Consider the following 22,292-nt stretch of genomic DNA (forward strand, 5'->3'; position numbering starts at 1 on the left):
CTAGTCTATTTTGCAAACAAGATAAAACAAAAGACTCGATGATATTAGCAATAAAAAAAATGGACAATACCCCACCTGCACTTATATTCTCCTGATTGAACTTGCTGAGAACAGACATAACCAACGGACAGTGTCAACAGCATTTGCTCTGCTGCTTCTGCAAAAAGCCATCTGACATATCTGAATACATACAAAGGTGTCAGTTTAATGGCGATGCAAAAAAATAGCAACGTGTGACATTATAAAACAATGACTACTTTCCAGAGAAGGGCTATCCCTGTGTTCCAGAAATAAATCTGTAATATCTGCCAAAGCATTGCAATGACTTTTCTGTGCAATGCAGTAGGTAAGATGGTTCCAGTTGCCTGCTTAAAGCGCAAACAGCTCAGGAGGCAGCCATTTACAAGGCAGGACCGCAGCGCACTAAGTGAGCACAGGACAGTTAATGTCACCCCCTACTGCTTTTTTTAATACTTCTGTCAGCTCTGCAACACAGCGACTGCGTCTGGAAAAAACCATGCCTGGCATTTCTGATGGCTTCCTACAGAGTTACATGGAGAAGAGACAGACAGCCTGAAGGCTCAAAATGAGATCAGCACATGGAAAACATGCCTCACATTTTCATGCTTGTGCCCTTCTGCTGGGGAGAGGTATGGGTGGGAGGGGGGGCAGGAGGAGGAGGGGCAAGGAAATGAATTATGTTGTACAGACATACAATGTACCAACAACTCTAATAGCATAAGGAAGCTATCATATTAGAGAGCACAAATGTGACCCTTGGCCACTTGCAAAGCCTCAAGAAAATTTGGCAATGGTATTGAGACATGAAAATAAAATAGTTATTTCTGTATCTATGTACAACTATCACAGCACTATGATGGCTGCATTGAAATACTCCAAGTCTGACACTTGGCTTCCACTATGGGATGATAACCCTTGGGCCAACAGCGGGAATGATGCCACTGGAAGAAACAGGTACACTGCAAAATATCAGAGAATGAGACCAGATCTATTCCTCACGACAAAACCTCTTCCAGTCCTGCAGAAAATGGCTATGTACACTGCTTATCCAACACCAAGGATTTGATTTGGAGTCACAGTTGTGGGGACTATGCTGAAAGCAAAGGGCAGGTTGTTGGCTTTTGAGCAAAGGGATGGAATTGAGAACACCAGACCAAAGTTACTGCCCCCCTTACAGAGTCACCCCTATTTACTCCACAGCTCAGTGTTCCTGAACCTGCCTCTTTCTTATGCTAGGAAGAAACTGGCAAAAGGGCATCCAGTCCAGTGCAAGAACAAAGAAGGAAGACCACTGTTTTGACTAGATAACACATGATGGAAGCATCAAACAGGAAGCAGGGAAAGTCTTTATGCCTTTAGAGGGAAGAATGTTTCCAGTACTCATGGGGAGGCAGAGAAGAGAAAAAAAAAAAGGCATGTGAAAGGATGAAGAAAACGTTTTCTGGTGTCCAGCAGGAAGAGATTTAAACATCACTGAACTAGCAACCTATATGAAATTGGCACACTGTTCCAGAGGTAACTTCAATCCAGACACTGCAGAAAGTGTCAGAGCCTCTGTCCTTATACAGAGGCTGGAAAACTGTAATTGCTCTAAGGAACAGATAATGGTGATGTTTACTGTAGCCTGAATCCACCTGAACCCCAAACTGAAAGGAACAGATAGGCCTCCACGTCCAATTCACCCTCTAAAATGCCATCTCTGCAGAGAAAATTTTCTGGTTCACCTTTCCTACCTTTTCACCTTCTGCAAACTCCTGCAGTATAATTTGTCTCTCCACACACAGTTCCAAGAAGTCTTCTGAGTGGAAACTTTCATGAAGAGCAGGGAAGAATGTTAGCTGGTTACAATCCGATTCCTTCTTATCCATCTCCCTTTCTGCTCCATTTAACGTCAGTTCTCCTGTATCAGTATAAAAGATTGCAGTTTTAGTGGCAGATGGATGACACCAAAAGCATTTTCAATTTAGGCTTTTACCCAATCTGTTCTACCTTGGGAAGCAGCATTATTTATCTGCAAAAAACAGGCAAGAGATAAGTAAAATCTGTGACTGATAAAGAAGGATGCTTAGTTCAGGGAACTAAAACCAGGTGGCTGCACCAGTCACAATTTACACTAAATTCCTATAAACACTGAAGATTTAAACATATTGAACATATGTATTTATTCTAATTTCTGCACTGAGTTGGGCTAGTCATCTGATAATCAAACAATATAAAAAAATGAAATCTCTTCACCTACTCAGATTAAATTAGGAAAAACTGAAAATGGTAGTCTTTTGGGGACTGAGCAGGGTCTTAAGAGCACCCACAGAAAGACAATCCACTCTCATCTTGCTCAAGCTGTGTCCCAGGTTTTTAAAATTCACACAGTGCATGCAATTAGGGAAAGCGTGGTCAGCCTTCTTATTGAGGTAGACTGTAACCAGTTTCATTCCGAAACCAAGTAGTACTTTAATCTTCTTTGGAGTCTAGAACAATGAGCTCCACTGTCACTTGATTTCTAGGCCCTAGAACAACACCACTGCCTGCTTCCAACAGTGTACACTAGAAGCTTGACTTGGAGCAGCCATACAGGGGGCTGAAATCCACAGCCTTAGATTTGGCTGACATTTCCAATTCCATAGTTCCTTCTCAGTGGGAGGTTTTCCCCTCTCTCTGAAAAGCTATTGACTTCTGTACCATATTTCTCCACTCCCCACCCCATTCCCTATTCTTCTAATGTCTCACATAACAGAAAATCTGGCCTTGGAAATTGAAAAATGGTGATGTAACAATATTATTTTGAAAAATCTGGTTCTATTTTTAACACTCAAAACCAACTGGACAGGTTATTTTTTTTATTATTTCCTTCCACTCTATTATTTTGTCCACATTCTTGGAAAGTTACAATTCCTATTACCACTTCTCTGAGCCATCTATCACCTGACTTTAAACATTATTTCAGAGGTAGAATTGGAATGTCTACTACAAGCAGGAGGAAAGTCTGCACTTCTCCTTCTGAGTTTAAGCAGTTGGGAGCTTTCCAGGAGTCCAAGAATGCCCAAAGCTTTCATTTCAAGATAGCTTTTTTGCTTTCAGACCTTTCTGGCAGCAACAAGATAATAATAAATTCCGAAGACAGCTTACATACCACCTACAGCAGTTGCATCAGTCTTCCCAGATATTCAAGTGACTTTTTAGCCCAGACTGCCAACAGTAACTTTTTTTTCACTAGATGAAATTCTGACCTGGAACTCTATACACTGACTCAAATTATCTTTGGCTGATTGTGTCGACCCTCTTGATTTAATTTAGCCCGCAAACGTTACCTGGATTCACTTCAGCAGTAGAGGTTGTTTCATTTCTGTTTGCTAGGAGAACCTGAAAAGAGACTAAGTATGAATGGAGTGGAACATGCAGACAGGTAAACATAACCCAGAATCTTTTTGCAGAGAATAAACACAGATTTAGAACTACAATGCAAATGAATGCCTTAGACATTCAAATGCACTCATTTGAAAGAACCCAAAGGAACAATTAAATGTAGGAACAAATGTCAATAATTAAGCAAAAGGACTATTGTCTTTTCAAAGAAGACCCTCTATGAGACCAGTTATAGGAAATATCATACCACCCAGCCTACAGAAAACTGTCAGAATCCAAGCTTCACATAAAAGCTGGAAATGGCCTAGTGATGGGAACCTCCTGACTTACTAAAATGCTTCTGGTTTATAGGATTTGGCACTTAGACACTATAGAGACAGACAGTAGTAAATACTCCACATACACAGTTCAATGCTTCGTTCAAACCACTCTAATTTCTCTTTTGATCATCCACCAGTTCTAGGAACCCTAATAAGTGTAAGAATAACAGGACAGTGCAGCCTTCTAACTGGACTCAGTTGCATACACTGGGAAATACTATATCCATGAGATATCACAAGCAGAAAAGTATGGTCAGGTTATGCTCTCATATGTCTGGTGAGATCTTAGCTCAGAAATGAGGAAAAATCATTCTGTTGTTACCAAAAACATTGCAGCCCCTCTTACCCTCTCAAAACCATACCCATTCAGTGGGTTGTCTCTGCATGGCACAGCATACTGGTGAGTCAGGTAACAATAACCAGATGAAAGAGGTGAGTATGAAGTCACCAGCAACAGTTACACAAATTATGCAATTCCTACAAAAGCTTTCTACCTCACTCTTCATTTGCATCATTGGTGCTTGGGTGTTCACATGCCGAATCCTCCTCCTCATTCGTGAAGGCCCTTCATAACAATCAAGAATCCATCGTGGCTCTAAGGATCGTGATGCACCTCCCCACGGGCCCCTTGTGTAGAAAAGTTGCTCCTCAAGTACCATCCAGTCCTTGGCTGCTTTGCTGTAACCACACTGCAGCATCTGTGTGACAGAACCACTTTGTGTCACCTTTTGCACACCTCTCCCATCCAGCAGTTGCACCACGCCAGTGATTCTGAGGGATCTACCCAACCTACAAGATGGGACCGCTGCAGAAGGAGCACTGCAGTCCCAGCAAACACAGGTCAGCCTACTGAAAGTGTGCTGTGGGAGATGCTACTAGCCATACAATAACAAGTATAAGCATGACACAAATTTCAGCCTCCTTGAAAATGGCTACTTTCACTAGATTTCTAACTCAAAAGCAGGGATCCAGGAGAACAACATCACAGAGGTTCTACTCACTTCAGGTTTTCCTGGCAAATATTTGTGTTAAATGGAAACAACCATGCCCACTGAAAACAGTCTCAAAGTCTCAGTCAGAAGTGTACTGTGCTCCCTCCGAGTGGCATAAATTCAATTATTTCTATTTAGGAGGTGTGTGCAGGGGGTTGGGAGTACTAAAATATCAATTTAGAGGAGAGAGGAAGTTGGAATTCCAAAGAATGAAAAGTTTGTTGGTCTCTGATGGCCAATCCTGAAACAGAACCATATCTGTGAGATTTTACTGGCTATGAGCTTGAGAACTCTTTAAAAGTTTTACTGGCTGCTAAGAAAAAAGTTCTCACTTTCATTTCTGCCACTATGAGAGCAGAACAATTCATTTAAACAAAAGAAAAAAATATTAGTGAAGATAAAGTGAGGATCTGCAATGTGATTTGTGACGGACGCTATATCACACTTCAGTGGTGATGTCAGGAACTCATCAACCCTCAGCATTTCTTTGGGCATACTACTCATCTCACCAATGAAATACCTGATTTCTCAGAGCAGAAGATCATCTTTTCAACAACTGAAAGCTGTTGCACAATATTCCTGTTCCTTACCTGTATGTGGTTCTTGTACAAAGAGGCATACAGCTCCTGCCCAATTCTTCTGTAACGTTCCATACATGACACAAATCCCTAGAAGAAACATCAGAACACATTACAACAAGGTTCTGCAGGTGCAATTTCTGTGACAGTCATAAATAGGAATTGGTTGCTCTGTGTTTTACAAGAATGATTAGGGAATATGGCCTGTATCTGCGAGTTTGATGCCTCTCCAGAGACTACAGTGATGAGCCAATCATCTGAGAGCACGTTGCACACTTACACCATGAAGATAAACATATTCATGATCTTAGCAAGGGTCATTACTGTAACTACTCAGAGGAAGAAAGAAAACAGCAAATAAAATTTAAGGCTCCACCTTTTGGAGCTACATTAGTTAGCACTGCAAGTAGCATGAAAAGGCAATTGTCTGTTGTAGAGAACCTGACTGAGGTAAAGATCTGTAACGACACACCTGCTCCTTGCTGCATAAAACAGAAAGTGCAAAGAAAGGAATGGTCCATGTCCCCTTTCTGCAGACAGGAAACCAACTGTTCTTTCCCTGAAGTCAATGGTACAGTACACTGGGACCTGACTCAGGATGATGCTCCTAATCACTACTGAAAGAAACAGAATCCCAAAAATCACTGTATCCGAATAAACCATAAATATCTATTCCATGTGCCAGCCAAATGTGTAGGAAGGATACAGGATTACTTGACCATGATTCTGAAGTCAAAATAAGACTTCTTACCCTTCCCAGGAACTTACAAAAGTTACATCACAGCCATGAAGGAAAAAAAAAAAAAAAATCAGAGTGGCTAACCACTAACTTCATTGTAGAGAGTAGCAGAAGTACCTGTTCTTTTGATAAATTCTTGAGGATCAGAGGTGTCAGAGAAGCCAGAAGCTGTTTGCTAATTATACAGGAGAGGTTAGAGTGCCCCCAGTGCCATTCAAAGACTGTCATGCCCACCCAAGCTTCCCTGACAAAGGTGAGATAGCTGTGTGTCACAGCACAAGGCTAAACTGGCTGTGAAGGTTCCAACCTCTCACTACCTAAAGCCATGGATCAGATGGGTAACTTTTAAATGCATGGACTCTGTGCCACGCTGGCAGTGATTCCTCACAGCAAACTGTCTAGCTGCTGCTTGCACTGTGCTATAATTAAGTTAACACACAAGGTCTATGTGGTGTGCCGATTACTGCTGGCTGCCAGCCAGGTCTGTACCCCTGCTGCGAAGTCACATTTATTGGTGTTTCCCTGCAGGAAGCTCCTGTTTTACACTGATGAAAGTCATTACATTTTTGTTTGTTTAAAGCATCATTAAACCTGTAATCACAGTTGCGGCCTCACAAAACTATTCCATAATTCATATAAAACTCCCATAAAAGCTGACCTAGAAAGCAACAGCATCTCTGTGCTGTTGAGCCAGGCTCAGTACAGAAGAGCTGAGATACCAGCCCTATGTGGACATAGGGTAAAAGCCATTCGGAATAGACAAGCAATTCCTCCAAGTATTAAGAACCATTCCAGATACCCACAGGCTATTCAAGCTGAGTCAGTACTCAACGGGCAGATGTTTCAGAGATGGTCATAGTCTGTATTTCACTCATGACCACTGTATCAGACCCTTAAGGTCAAAGCCCACATTGCAAAGATTCTCACTGACTTTACTGACCCAGCTCCTAGTCTTTGAAACATATGAAAGATCCTAAGAAGGAAAAGTTCTGCTAGCCTTGTCTGGTGTACTGAAGAGTAACCACTTTGGCTTGCAAATGAGGTATAGCTAGCCATGTTCAACCAGATGAACATGTCCCTGATGATCATTCCCGTAAGAAAACCATCTGGTGGTAAAATGAAATGAACAGTTAACAAAACTGGAGATCACTGATTGGGGGGGAAGGGGTTGGGGAGGGGGTGGAGAGGGTGCGGGGGGTGTGTGTGTGTGTGTGTGGGTGGAACCAGACCCCAAAAATCCCACAATGAACAAAACCAAAAAGATATCCAATAAAAATGGTGAATATGGACTGGGCTATTATTTATTAAGTGTTCAGTCAGAAAATTTCAGTCAGTCATTACGTTACACTGTAATGCTTAATGTAATGCAACTAGTGCAAACAAGCTTCTGACAAAGAAACACTTTCCACTAAAAATCATAGGTAGTTATCCTTTAAAATTGCAACTCTTTGTGCAGTAGATTACATACAACAGTACCACAGTTGAACAAAAAGCAATATGCCAGCTTTGATAACTGTTATATTGTATAACATAAGGTTTGAGTTTCATATGCAGAAAAGCAAGTGTAAATGCAAGAAACTACCTGCATTCCAGGGAAGAGCAGACTAAAAGTCTATATCAATCCATTGCGGTCTAAAAATCTGAGTATGATACTATGCTTTAATACTTTTTTTTTTTCCCCCCACACACTTCCCTACTTTGCAACCTTAGACAATCACATTCTAAGTGGAATCAGGACATTTTGCTGCCTCAGATTCCCCAGCCAATATTTAGAGCTTGTAAAGGTGATGAAATTTACAAGATATTTCCCCATTAAAAAAGACAAACCACAGAATCAAACCCCATTTCTCCTCTTGCTGCATGGAGTGCTCATGCAAATAGGAGAGAAAATGATTAGCACTGGGGAAAGGTAAAACCAGCAAGGAGAAAAATCCTGGCAAAAAGAGAAACTAACATGCCGAAAAAATCCTGAGAGTGGATTTTTTTATTATTTCTTTCAACTAAAGCAATTGAAAGGCTGCTTGTAATAAGAAACGGTTAAAAAGAAAAAGAAAAGAAAAAAAAAAAAGAGAGAAAGGTTGAGGTGTGATTTCTAACTTAACAATTCTCTTCTGAGCTCTGGAATGTTTTAAGTCTGATTTTTTAATTATTTATATATGTAGCTCACTTAACACTCCTGCACCCCATAAATATTCAGGCTTTCCATAATAAACTCATATTGCATGATACAGACGCCACATATGCCATAGCTCTTTCCTAAAGAAACATTATGTCATTGGAGCTCTGCACTTTGAGACTTCTATAGGGAATTAGAGGCTACATGTTGTATTATAGAACACGTGCACAAAAAAGTATGTGCCAAAACTCTTGATAAATAAAAATAAACTTCAAGACAAAATAATGTTGGACTTGGAAGAGCTAAAAGGAAAGCTCAAATAGCCAGATCCCTTACTGTGCTGAGTGAATAGCCCCATGGATGATAGTAAGAAGACCTACATACTTGTTTTGAAGCATGTGTTTTAGTTGTCTCTTGTTTGAGGATTAGACCTAGTGATATTAGCCTACTACTTTAGCTCTTCTGAGCAAAAAAAAAAAAAAAAACCCTGTAAATATATAAGCACATATAATAAAAACATTCATATAGCATTGCAGCTATAACAAAAATATCTACTCTTGTACAATACTTTCACCAGTACATCTCAGGTGTTTATGAAAGACGTCAGTCTTTAGTTTACAGATGGGGAAACTCAGACAAGTGAGTTTCTGGAACATTCTGCCACTATGACTTACCTGCCGGACAAGGAGGGTTAGTGATGGAGCACACCCAACCGGAATTAATTTCAAACAGCCTGCTAAGTCCACAAAGAGGATGTGTATGGTGACAGCAGGCAGTAGTGGGAAGGAGAAACAATTTGACAAACCAATTTGGAAATCCCTTCTACTCTTATGTTCCCCGTGCCAGATCCTATTCTAATGTAGCTAGTTTACTAGATGTTAGATTTCATATCACAGTAAGAGCCCACATACCTTATTCGCCTAACCTGGGCTTTCACAATTCTACATAGAAGGTTTTTTGATTTAATTACAGCTCTTCAAGCAATCACTAGATTTTTAGAAAGTATTCCATGGTCACAGAAAAACAGAACAGCAGGTAAGGAGCAACAAACTGCATGTAAATAACATATGTGACAGTTACAGAGAGTTTGTGCATGGCAGGAACAGATTTGATGACCCTGATTCAAGAATTCACTGTGTTTCAGGATGTGAAATACATCACAACTTTCATATACAGGTTGTCTGCTACTGAGGGTGGGCAGATTTGCCCTTAAGGAAATCATTTAAAATCCAAACATACAGATAATATACACATAGCACCTGGACCTTGGAAGTGCCAATTAAACATGGTTTAAACCTCTATGAGCAATGTCTGCAAAAGAGGGAAACAGGAAATCAGCATTATTAGAATGAGGAAAATTCCTGAACCACTATTACTTACATAGCTGCAGACCCAGGTTGTCAGCAATTAAGTTCTGAGCCTAAACTCTTTTGAGGTGTGAAAACTATCTTCACTTCTGTTCTCATGCTCTTCCCTCTTCTACAGATCTAACCAGAATTTCCCCTCCTGACACGCACAATTAAAGCCCAGTACTTCTGGTCCTTTCATTTAAATCACAGAGAATAAATCAACCTACTATTCATCAGCCTCACCAGCAGAGGATAGGATTACAGCTAGCATGCCAGTTTTATAGAGAAAAACCCAAGAGTTATAGTAAGACGAAGATTTGAAGTCTCAAATACAACTGGGCGAAGTCTCAAATACAACTCCTGTTGTATTCAGATACAGGGACAAAGGGCATAACATCTCCAAGCCTACTACTGCTACTAAATCTAGCACGGTGAATCAGAGACCAGGCACACTGCTACACTGTGCAAACAGTAAGCCACCCAACTTACGACCAGACTACTTTTCAAGTAATTTGACTGTGCACTAGGAAGCGAGTAGCTGCATTTCATCAGAGGGAAAAGTGTTTCATTAGTCACCTGGTAACAAGCTAAGGCAGATAACGTTTTCCTTAGCAGATTAAAGTGCAGTTTGTCCTAGTCCTTCGCATACACTCTCCACACTGAGGGTTGTTTGCAGGCTCTTTTGAATCACAAAATTGTTATTGCCATGTGGATTTTATTGTTGCTTTGCCAAAATTCATTTAGCTTTTCAACAGACTGTAGTTCCAGCAGTTAAGTGTTGCATGGAAGCTTCGTGCCTCAACCCGCTAGGAGGCTAATGCGCAGTGCCAACTGCTCCTAAGGATCATGGATGGATTCCTGGCATCACCAGTTGGTTGGGGAATAGCAAACTTAATGAGAAAAACCTCCATATTTCAATGTATCATAAATGTACCCACACAGAGGGGTGGGTTTCAAGAGAATATGGTGTATGTGATGAGACTTCCACACTGTATTTATCAGCTAAACTTATGCAACACAGAAGCAGCTCTACTTCTATAGCAATTATATACGTGTAGGTATGCATACATACACACTCCTTCAACAGATGATACTATTGAAGAGAGGAATCCCTGGGAGAACAGATAACTTGACTGCAATCAGCAAAAAAGCACAATGGGAGGTGAGACATGTTTGTTCCTTAATCCTCTCTGAGAATTACTTCTGTGAATTTGGGATAATTCTCCCAACCTCCTGAAGGGCTCAGTTTCCATGCTGTTACAGCAGAGGTACTAGCTTTTACCTCCAGCGAAAGGTGAAAGTCAGACTTTGGCATTATGGTTAATAGAAACGGGACTCATCTTGCCTTCACATGTTCTAACTCACCACTTACCCATTTCTATTTATAATGGGCAGTTTCTATGAAGTCCTACAGATGTGTGTAACTTAGAGCTTTACTGCATAACATGTCAATGAATTTATCTGAAAGCCTCATGCACTAGCATTTCCTGATTACATTTGAATCATGGCTTTTATTTAAGAAAATTGTGCACTTTTAATCCTTTAACTGACAAAATGTTTCTGTAAACATTAGTGTATGCTTAGAGCTCAGAGTAGAGAATACAAAGAAATGCCTAAAATGATCAGTTTTCTTAAAATGACACACATTTAAAGGTGATGAGTTTACTTCTGGAGTACTTTTAGTGCCTGTAGAACAATCCTGGACTCTACAGGCTACACTGCAGCAGAAAGCATGAATGGAAGACAGACAGGGACAACCAAGATTTATCTTTAATTTGGCAAGAAAGGATAACAGCAACAATAAATGAATGATCAGACTTCAGCACAGGTTAGCAACCTATACCCTCATTTAGGAGAAACATTTAACTTCATCTTGCAGAGACTTCTAGGTCTGATTTCCTGTTTTCTACTTGCACATACCACCATCCAGTTCACACTCTTAGCTATTTTCAGTCCCTGCTGTCTGATAGAAATTCATACTTAGTTTTCTGGGCACCCAGGCTCCTATGTGCATTTTATACTGCTCCCTGCATGAGACAAGACACCATATATAAACTCATAACTTGTTAACTGGCAAACTCAGTCATAATTCTTGTCCTTATTAAGATTTCTAATAATAAATAGCATAACTGGAAAAAATGCATTATTTGTCTTTAAAAATAAAACAAAGAGAACTTTAAAAATATTGAATAATGAAAAATTATTTTCTTTTGGGAACCTGTGGATGAGAATAGGAATTCCACTCAAAGTTTTAAAACAAAAATCTGAGTTTGATTCAATTTAAATTGCTGCTTCAGGTTTTTGAATCAAATAATCAGTATAAACCAACTTAATTCAAACAATTTCTTCCTGAAATTATTATAAATAAAATGTTGCATCAAAATTCTGGAAGAACATGAATATGTTTGAACCAAGAAATATGCAAAATTATTTGTATTTCTACATATTCAGCAGAGAAAAAAATCCGTTTCAGTGGCTAGCACTTGTTTCTAGGGTTTCTCTACAACCAAATAAAACTTCTTCCATCCACATTAACACCATTCAAATCATTTGGCATCATCTCTGTTATTTGAAAATAAAACTCTGCAACCAGCAGCTCTTAAAAGATCAGATTTCAATGCCAACAGTTTAAACATTAAATTCCACTTGTTGAAATTCTATACCTAAGCTTAAATCTGAACCAGGCACAATCTCTAGCTTAAAAGGCAAAAATATATTTTTAAAAAATATGCAAGAAATAAAACATCTTTTCATACAATTTTTAATTAAATGGACTTCACTGCCACAGCACAGCAGTGAGTTTAAAAACAAACAAAACCACCCTCTGAATAGTTACTCACAAAAAGTTTATTATTGTTATAAGGATATTATCTTTTGTATTTCAGATTTTAAGATGAAGCTGATATAAATCAAGAAAGGAACAATTTTGCTAGGATCGATTTTCTACTGTGCATTGTGGTGTCACACACGATCTAGCAACCTGCATCAGCTTTTTAGGGGATGGACTCTGGGATGACTGGCCTGTGGATCCGAGTCAGCCTAATAATTTATGTTCATCATCATACAACTTTTATATTCGAACCTCTCTGTTAAACAGTTGTCTTCAACGAATGTGAAATTATTCCCATACCTTTCAGGAAGTTCAGCAATTTGTATTACATAAAATTAGATAGGTCTGCATTTCTTATGTTTTCATGCAGTTCTTATCTAACTTTATTGACCTGTTGAATTATTTCTTAATGATCTTGTAAATAATCTGAAAATTATAAATGAGCAGTGTGTCAGATATACACTTAAGAGGACATAAGAATTTCTTTGTTCAAAGTTAAAGAAACTTTGTCCAGCATGCTGCAGCATACTGTAATTTAGCTTTGAGCCAGTTATTAAACAAGACAATAATATTATAATGGAAATTGTTTAATATACATCATTAATAGTAAAGTGCTCGTTTTCATTGAAGTAAAAAAATGCACGCTATGAGCAGTTCTGAAATGAATACTTGATTCCAAACTTCCCTTGTGCATTTAATGACATGCTAATTTACATTTTAATTACTTCCTAAGAAATCAAAGCATTTGTTGACAGAAGAACATAATGTCAACTTCACGGTGCACTGTTGGTGCATAGTTAATGAACTTAATTAGATAATTAGTGATGTTAATTATCCTTCTATTATGAAGAGAAAGATGTTACAGAAATGATGCACTTTTCAAAGAAATATCATTTTATGTTTGCTTGTTTTAACTCAGTTAACTTGAAAAGCTGATAAAAAAGTGATTAGTAAAGAAAAATATTTAAGTAATAATTGCAATTATGTTTCAAATATTTCAATCTTCTTCATTTCACCTACTGTGAACTGCTGAATTGAGTTTGTCCCTCCTTCATCCCAAATTAGCAAACTCTTTGTTCAACCCTGTTCTCCTTTTCACTGCCTCACATACCTCCTCACCTTAAACAACCACGCTCTGATGCAGTAGCTCTACTTCTGTTTGAAAACCCAGGCTGGTCAGCATCAGCCTTCATTTTACAGTCAGTTACTGAAAGATGTTATAACAATGCAGGAAAGAAGTAGCTAGTATTTGAAGGCACCAGCCCACTCCTTAGTTCCGGGTTCAGCTGCAAGTGTTGCCACTGACATCTTGGGTGACAATGGCCAAGTCTCAGCAAATTCGTGTTTGTCAACTTGAGATAAAGCTTCTTTTTTACAGAAATCAAAGCACACTGAACACAGCATTTTGAGCTAATGTTGATTTTATGTCCTGGGGCTGAGTCTTTTGTCCCCTGGTAAGAACCTAGGAATACATCATCAAGCCTTCAGTTCAACATCAAACACTTCTGCTTGAAAAGTCTTGTTTAAAACTACCCTCTGACACAGACTTTTGCACACAGACATCTCACCCAAGAATTTGAGTATGATCTGTACATATTATTTTAAAACAAGTCATTTCTCCCTCTTCTCCCACAGCTAATGCAAATTCTGTGAAGATGGCTGCAAAAAGTAAGAAGCAAAATCAACAGGCAGGAACGAATGAAGTCCCAGTGCTCTTACCTGATGGAATCATATGGGGTTAGATCCTGCCCCAAGCAGGACTAATTCTGTATCTGTGATGCAGCTACTATTTGTACTAGGTGAGTGAGACTTTGCACTGCACAAAACACACTAAAAGGTCCCGTTAAGTGTTGATGAAGAGATTTACATTTCCAGCATGGAAGGAATTCCCACTGAAGACATGGGAAATTTTATGTCTAAATACTTCTCAAAATATAATGCATTACCACTGCCACAGGTGCATCACTAGAGTTACTAGGTTTACCAGCCATATTTATCTTAAGATTGTTACATCTGAAAGAATTTTTAAGAGTATTTTTCTGGTTGTGAAATTTGAAATTGTTATTGTTCTTGGTGTAACAGATAATTTTCTGTAGCAACAACCCTTTTAGCTGCTGGCCTAAGAGAAGCCTGGTAAATAAACACATGAGTAAACAAACAAACAATTTCCTGTAAATCTAAAACTGAAGAAAGTCCTAAAGACTTTGAGATAATATGTTGTTTGAAACACACCTCAGTCTTTCCCAGACTTCAAAAGAAACATTAAGTCCTGGAAGAGATTTGAGAGGCTTTCTTCCTTCCTCTTGGGAGTCTAGCTATAGAGGCAGGACTCAACAGACAGCTTTCAGTACGGGTTGCCCAAGAGACATTTGCTATTACTTCAACCAAGGTTATCTGTTTTTAGGAAACTATGCAGAATTAAAGGGGTCCTTGGTCATAATGCTATATTCTTGCTCAGTGACGAGGACATACAACTCCAATTCCTAAATGAGTTAATGAACTTGCAGTTTCTTTTCAGCAGGTACATCAAGACTGATTAGCCAGCAGTATATAAGACAAAATATTACACTGTCAAAATTTTAGAGCAAAAATTTTCAAAAAGGACCAAAGTAGAATCTTTGTCTGACAGTGACTTAAGTCTCAGCTAAGAGATCTTTTCTTGGAGCTCCTGACCAGAAAGCTATCCACAGAGACAAAGGCGTATCTGGCTGACACATTGATGCAGTTACCTTTTACAGATTTGATGTACAAGCACAGGAGATGGGCTCTTACTACAAAGCCAGCTAAAGAAAATTACTCACTCCCAGTCAAGCCAAACTTAGCACCTAGTATTTTCTAGTACACCACGGAATGCTTTTTTTGCCATAGCTCTGCAGTGACCTTGCATACACTAAGGGCAGCAAAGCAGAAACAAAGCTATCCATCAAAGTGTTCATAAATTCTTAGAGTTCAAATGCTGCATTCTCCCATCACTTAACTAGGAGCAATTGTCTTGTAATGGACAGAGTGACAAAACCAGCACAAAGGAGGTCAGATGCTGGCTCTTTATCTATAGCTGTCCTCACAAGTGTGTGTTTGCTGATCAAAATCCTACCATAATGATTCTGCTTTTGCAATTACAAGTTAGGAGATCCCTGTTAACCTCTTCATTCTGAAAACTGGGATTAAATAGACCTTTTCTATTTCACTCTCACTAGGCATATGGATGTTGGCATAGAAGACTAATTAAGGAACCAAAACAGGACAGGGCAGGCATGATCAGGCTGCTGTAAAACTCAGGAGGTTCTACATTTATTGTAAAGAATAACAACTATATCTACAGCCCTGAGGCAGTGTGTCTTACAGTAGTTAGAAGTATACTGCTTGTAACCTTGCTCAGACACTGATCCTCAGGAAGAATGTCAGGACACTACATGATAGAAGCTGTTGACTGATTTACAGTTTACTGAAATATGATTGTTATATTGGTCCCTTGCTGCCCTCGCAACTTGTTGAAGACAACAAAAACAATCATTAATCTAAAAATGAAATATATATCCTAGATTCCAACAGCAAAACTGGGGGGGTTGGGACTTCGGGGGTAATCGAGGAGAAAAAGCAAGAGATTAAAAGTTTTGCTTTGGAACAGGAAAGTTAATGATTTGGAAATCTCTGGCACTGTATTCAGAGTCTTCTAGATCCTCCTGCTGGCAAAATTACCCAACTCCATCACCTTTAAGCATTAGTCTGACTTTGTACGGTGCTCCTCTTGCTCTTGGCTACTCAGAGTTCTAAGAAAGCACAAAATAACAATTACCAGAGCAGATCATCAGCCATTCTACTACTAGAACTGTGACCATGCTCTCCTTTATGAATTATCAGCCTTCCAGACAAAGCCCAGAGCATAACATGAGACAGCAAAATGGATTCAGAAACAGGGGGTAAACACAGCCACCTTTGACTGCTAATTCTGACATTTGCAACCAAATAGCAGGGAATTGGTTCCACTGATGATGGACATCCCGAATGAATGTACAGCAGAAACATGGGTCCTGATCCTTTGCTGGAGTGAATAGTTAGAATTTTGCTGTTTTTTCCACACTGGGGATTGGGTCTCAAAAGCACTCTTGTTATCTTGTAAAAGACAACAGGGAAAAGGTTGTGGTTTTGTTTTTTAATCTGCCTCAAATGCTACTACTGCTTCAACTTCTTTGTTTATTTTCCATCTATGAAGGAATCAAATCAACAACCCAGTAACAAACCCATTTCTTCTTTCTACTGAGCAAAGCTTTGAAATACTGGCTGAATTTCTGCACTTTTCTCAAATTTAATAAGTTTTGCTCAGTTAGGAAGAAAAATGCTTAGCTGTCAATAAATGCAATGATTTTTATTTTACTATGGGATTTAAAGGCTTTTACTCTCACTATGCAGTTCATACTGCTACTTTTATCTCAATCTTTCAACCTATTGCTGTAGGACATAGGTAACTAACTAGCATTAATGAAGACAGAGGCTGGTACCTGTAGTTTTTTCCAAAGTGAATATAGAAGGCACCTGGGACACCGCAAATGATACAAAATCATATTTTGCATAAAAGCACCTTTAAAGTGACTATGAAAGTGAGGTCAAATATATGAGTTAGAAGCACAAATACCATTTACTTTTAATTTAATGTAACGTGCTCCCAACTTCCTTTGATACTGAAAATCCCATCTTATACCTTGCTTGTGAAGTGTACAAAGAAAGAGAGGTGTTGAGGGTAAAGAAATTAATTTTCTTCCCCTTAGATTTCATCTCTCTGAAAAGTGCATCAAACTCTTTCAAAGATAGGCTGGAGGGAGAAAGGGGGAGAGGGAGAGTACAAAAGAACATTTGGAACTGTAGGTTCGCATCTCATTGAGAGGAACAATTTATCAGAGCTGTGGAGCTGTCAGTCCTTGACATGATAAGGAATAACACGAAATGAGTAATGTTTCCTCTAAGCCTAGTTCCTTTAATTACAAGCCGCTTCCTTGCAGAAGAGAGACAGAAGATGCAGAAACACCAATTTCATGCACTTGTGCCTGAATAATGTCTCCGTGCTGCCTTTTCCAGATGGCAACCTTTTCACTAGAGGAACTAATGATGTGGGCATATTTAGGGAAAAACCAATAACGGAGTCTTTAACCTTCAACAGCAAAAAGCATGTTGTACAGAATGTTCCTTGGGATACATTTACAAATATCAATTACATTGCTCACTGAGGTGTAATCAGCTGTAATAATCAAAATTAATTTTAAAAAATAATTAAACAGACCCCAGGGCAAATAGTCGATGCTCTTGTAGTATGACATCACAGTCTACATATGTACCTGGGAAGAACTTGCTCACTCTGTAAGCAGCAGAGAGATTTTAAGGAATGAGAAGGATGCTGTGGTATACTGAGAAAAAAACCTGCATCACAGTAAGGTACTATCAGACACATTACTTGTATATTATAGCCTTCCTGATCACCACACCTGGAAGTGGACCAGTCATCACTGGGGATAAAGCTGCAACCTGCTACAGCTTGAGCTAGAGGGTTAAGACTCCCTAAATTGATGCTGTAACAGAATGTCTCCTCAGAAGGAGAAAAAAAAATCTTAACAAGTTTAGCCCTGCAGTAGCACAAACAAAGCTATTAATATTCTGTCAGTGCACTGCTGTCCTACCCTATAGTTGGTTACTCTAGCACACAAGTAATAACGAACTGGTGCTTTTTATTTGTATTCTTGACAAATGCCCAGCAAAAATATGGATATGTGTCTCTCTGCAACAAAGGAGGTTGTTACACTTGGAAGAGATAGTCCAGCTGCACTGTTGGCAGTTGGAATGCTGCATACCTTCTGGACCCATCCCTGGTTTATATAAGCACTTGTCTCCTTATCTCTTGAGGTTAAACTAGATTTAGACCTTAAATACCTCATACTGAGTAGACAATGAAATTACATCATGGTAATACCTGATCCTTTCTATTAATTCAGTGTCTGAAAGACAAGGTTTACATAAATGATGTAAGTCAAAAGCAGCAGCAAAGCCAGCATCTCCACGCCTTGCTCTAACCCAAGCAAAGCCCTGTGAACACAAGCATGACAGGTTGCTTAGGTTTCGTCTTTCAAGTGCAATAGTTAAACCTCATGCAAAAAGTATGCATTAATATATTATGTGTTAAGCCTGTCAACTAAAATTCTTCAGATCAATGACTATTTCTTAGTGATTATTTCTAGCAGTCTAGAAAAAGAACCTTAACTGCAATAGATGTCTAGTTTATAACGGAACATCAACACACATGATCAGAAGCCTCCCAAGTCCAAACCTTCCAGAGCCATATCAAAGGCAGAGCTGGTGACAGAGACAGAAAAGACAAAAAGCAGAAGTTACCTCAGATTTACATGTCATCTCCTTTGTGTTTCGGCCAGGCATAAGCCTAATAGCTGAAGAGAGGCTTTCACTCCAGGAACTGTGCTTGCTCTGTGAGAGGCCTGGCCCTGCTTTATTCTGAAGAATCTTTTTTTCAGATGCTGTTGGACAAAACAGAAAAAAAAAGCTTGTAAGACTTATAGTTGAACCTGTGGGAAGGTAGATGGTTTGTATCCACATTACACAGGACACAACATGGCAGAGTGTCTCACTCCAGCTTGCTTGTCCTTCTATTTATAAAAGAAGCATTGAATTAAAAGGTACTTCTCAAGTCCTTTTAAAAGCCTCACAGAGGTCTGCCATAGACCAGTGTTGTTATACAGACATGAACTCTGAATCCCTGCAGCACTACACACATTGGGATGCTATTCTTCACCCAAATACCCTCCCTTTTAAATTCTCCAATGGGATATAATTGCCTAAGATTCCTCTTTCTTGCAGTACAGCACAAGCCCTACAACATAACCAGATGATTACAGAAGGGCTGGAGCATGACATAGAAAGCAATTACAATCCTGGATAAGAGAAACTGAGAATCAGTGGTTTTCCAATAAATGCTACATTTACTGCAATGTCTTTGCTTACTACAGTGAGTGTTCCATAAGAGAACAGAGACCTATCAAGTGTTGCCAAGCTTTTGTCATAATTTCTTCCCATAAAGGAGTGATCTCCATTATCTTCATGTCCCTTTCTCGGTCACTTCCTTTTACAGAAAGATCCATCTTGTAAGTGTCCTCCAGAGCCTGTCGCCTCTGAGAAATTAGCTGCTTCCAGATGATTTCTACCATTCCCAGAATCTCCTGATGGACTAGGAAACAAAAGAAACTACAAATGAAGAATCTTTTTTTGTGTAACAAGTCAAGCAGCAGATAAAGTAAAAACATCTCACTGGGAAGAGCACTAGTCCAGAGTAACTGCTGGTGTCAACAGAATTATTCTGTCTACTGCCTCCATCGGTTCTAAACCAGACTAATTAGTCTAATACAGAAAATAGCGGGACATTTATTTTATTATATTTTAACTCTTTGAAAGAAACAACTAGGAGTGACAGATGATTCTAACTGGTTTCTACCTTGGAAACCATTTTATCAGAATTCTGATGATCTTATTATCATACATAGAGTGCTAAAACATCCTGTTGCCAAAGATTATTGGAGATGGTGGAGGGAAGGTAACCAAGTCATGAAACAATTTGACACAGCAAGAGGATGTGGTACAAGAAATGCTGAGCTTTTCTGCTGTATTTCCCTGCAAATCAGAATTATTTGATTGCATCATATCAAAGCCAATATATATTTTGAAAAAAAGCATCACTTTGCTGTAATGTGGATGTCAGATGTTCAGCTGACAGCCTCACTCTGAATCCGGCCCAAATTTTTTCTCAGTGTTTCCCTTAAAAGATCAAAATATTTCTTCCTGTGTACAACAGACAGAAACAAGCTCTGTACAGGCTTGGAAAAAATGAAATAGAGCTACAAAGAGTATGAAGCCAGGCACTGATACCGACCACAACATGAGGAAGAGATCTCTACACTGGTATCCATTATTCTTGAGGATGTGGGGTGTGAATTTTGCATAAAAAGGTATGATGTGAACAGAAGTCATTTGTAGCACAACTTTCCTTTGTCTATGCTGTGCCTGCAGTGCCTATACACCAAAGAGGCAATTAAGTAGCACTTGCATAAGCTGTTCTGAAAACTGTTTAGGCCAGACACTTTGCTGCTCTGTAAGACAAAGGCAACATCTGCCATAAATTACCATCATCTGGAGTAGGCAGGCTGCCCTTTTCCTCTTCACTGGGTGCAAGGAAAATTTGGTGATATGAAGCCAGCTTTGGTTTTGCATCCACCCCAAAACCTTCTGGATTGCTGTGACCAAAAAAAAAAAAAAAGGAGGACACATGAGCAAGCCAGACTTAGAACAAACTGAGAATAGTGGAAAAAGCTTCCACTCCTACTTCATTCATTTATTAGACCAATATTCCCAGATTGAGAGCTTACACCAATCACGTAGTAGTGAAGAATTTACAGGAAGTGAGAACTAAACCACAGCCAGTCCTGTTTTAAAAGTCAAGGAGCATTCATCAAGACCCTATGGATCGCACTGTTGTACATGCCTTATCCCGGCACTTCTCAGTGCACTTGTGTCTACCATACACCTCAGTTAGCTGGAACACAGGGTTGTATTGGCAGCCACAGTGTACCCAGCTTTCTTGCACCTCCCTTGAGCATCTTGTATGCCACCTCTTTGCTCTGAATTTCTCCACTAGAGGTATCTTCCATTATACAGAAACACTGCCTTGCCATACCTTACACCTGGACTTCCTAGTCTAAGTTCTTTACACCAATGATTGTTCATTCAGTTTATAAGGCACTCAGGACAAAAAAGGTGCAGAGTTTCCCACCATGATGTTAGTGTCACGTAGATATGATTATAATTCGGAACATCACCACAGCCAAAAAGAGTTAGCGCCACTCTGGGGGGGATGTGCAGAAGGTATGTCAGATAATTTACCATTCAGTAAGACACCAGGAATTTCAGCACAGCAGTAATACTTACAATAGTGCAACAGGCACTATTAAGGCATCCAGACAATGTGGACTTAGTCACAGAAGTGCTGTCAATAACATATTATATAGCCACTAATAACATACTGTGTTCTTTCAATTGTAAGCAGGCACTACTACATGAAAGAGTCAAATCTCTTGTGTATGTAAGGCTTCAATTTTTATTTCTGATTTTCTTTTAAATACCACAATACTGATTCCCTGGATCTGCTAAGTTTGGCTTTTGGATGACACCAACACTTCTGCAGGGTTTTTTTTTTTTTTAATGTTTATGATCTTGCTACCTACAAACAATCCTTTCCCTATCTCAACAGTTTGGCCTGGAAATTCTTATCTGACTGGAATGATAATCAAGACCTCAGGAAGTGCAGCTCATTTCTGATGTGATACTGTATTAATGGATCTAATTCAGACCATCTAAGCAGCACAGAATTTTTTCATTGAAACAACAAACATAATCATGGTGAATAAAACGCTAGCCAATATTTGCTTCTTTTGACAAAACAGACTTGTCCAAAATAACTTCCCAGCTTACATTAACAAAACTAACTCTGACACATCACCTCTAAGAATAGCAAACAGAATAGGAATGGATGCTCTAGCCTTACACAAGTCAATGGCAAAACTCCCAACTTAAGTATTAGCAGGACTTTGCAGCTCAGATCCAAGTAAAAATAACCATAACAGAAAGATTCACAAGATCCTTGCACAATTTTATGTTTTAAATGTACCCACATAGAAGAAGCTGCTGGATCAGAAAAAAAACATGTCCCTAAATTAGTCCATGCAGATGCCTCAGAGAATGGCCACCTGCATGCTTGTGGAGTGATTCTAGCCCACATCCCAGGGAGTTTTCCAGATTCTCATTTTAATGATGGGCTTGTGAGCCAACTCCAGTGAAATCAGTTCAAGCTTGTTAACCGCAGTTACTACTCCAAAGTGAGTAAGCTGCTGGAAGTGCTGGATGAGTAGAACAGATATACACAGATGTTTTGGTTAA

At 39.2% G+C, this 22,292-nt stretch overlaps 1 protein-coding gene across 1 annotated transcript in view; it reads right to left on the reverse strand.

The window, feature by feature from the left end:
• Positions 1–22,292, reverse strand: part of WDFY4 (WDFY family member 4) — a gene marked incomplete at its 5' end in the record, with an annotated part of 85,418 nt that overhangs the window by 12,489 nt on the left and 50,637 nt on the right. Inside the window, 6 exons of the mRNA XM_010147650.1 lie at positions 1,755–1,921; positions 4,204–4,402; positions 5,287–5,364; positions 18,687–18,826; positions 19,342–19,533; positions 20,484–20,593. Coding sequence (XP_010145952.1) covers positions 1,755–1,921; positions 4,204–4,402; positions 5,287–5,364; positions 18,687–18,826; positions 19,342–19,533; positions 20,484–20,593 — 886 coding nt within the window. The remainder of the gene's footprint in view (positions 1–1,754; positions 1,922–4,203; positions 4,403–5,286; positions 5,365–18,686; positions 18,827–19,341; positions 19,534–20,483; positions 20,594–22,292) is intronic.

Source organism: Eurypyga helias, unplaced genomic scaffold (assembly GCF_000690775.1).
Source record: "Eurypyga helias isolate BGI_N326 unplaced genomic scaffold, ASM69077v1 scaffold13092, whole genome shotgun sequence".
Classification (NCBI taxonomy): Eukaryota; Metazoa; Chordata; class Aves; order Eurypygiformes; family Eurypygidae; genus Eurypyga; species Eurypyga helias.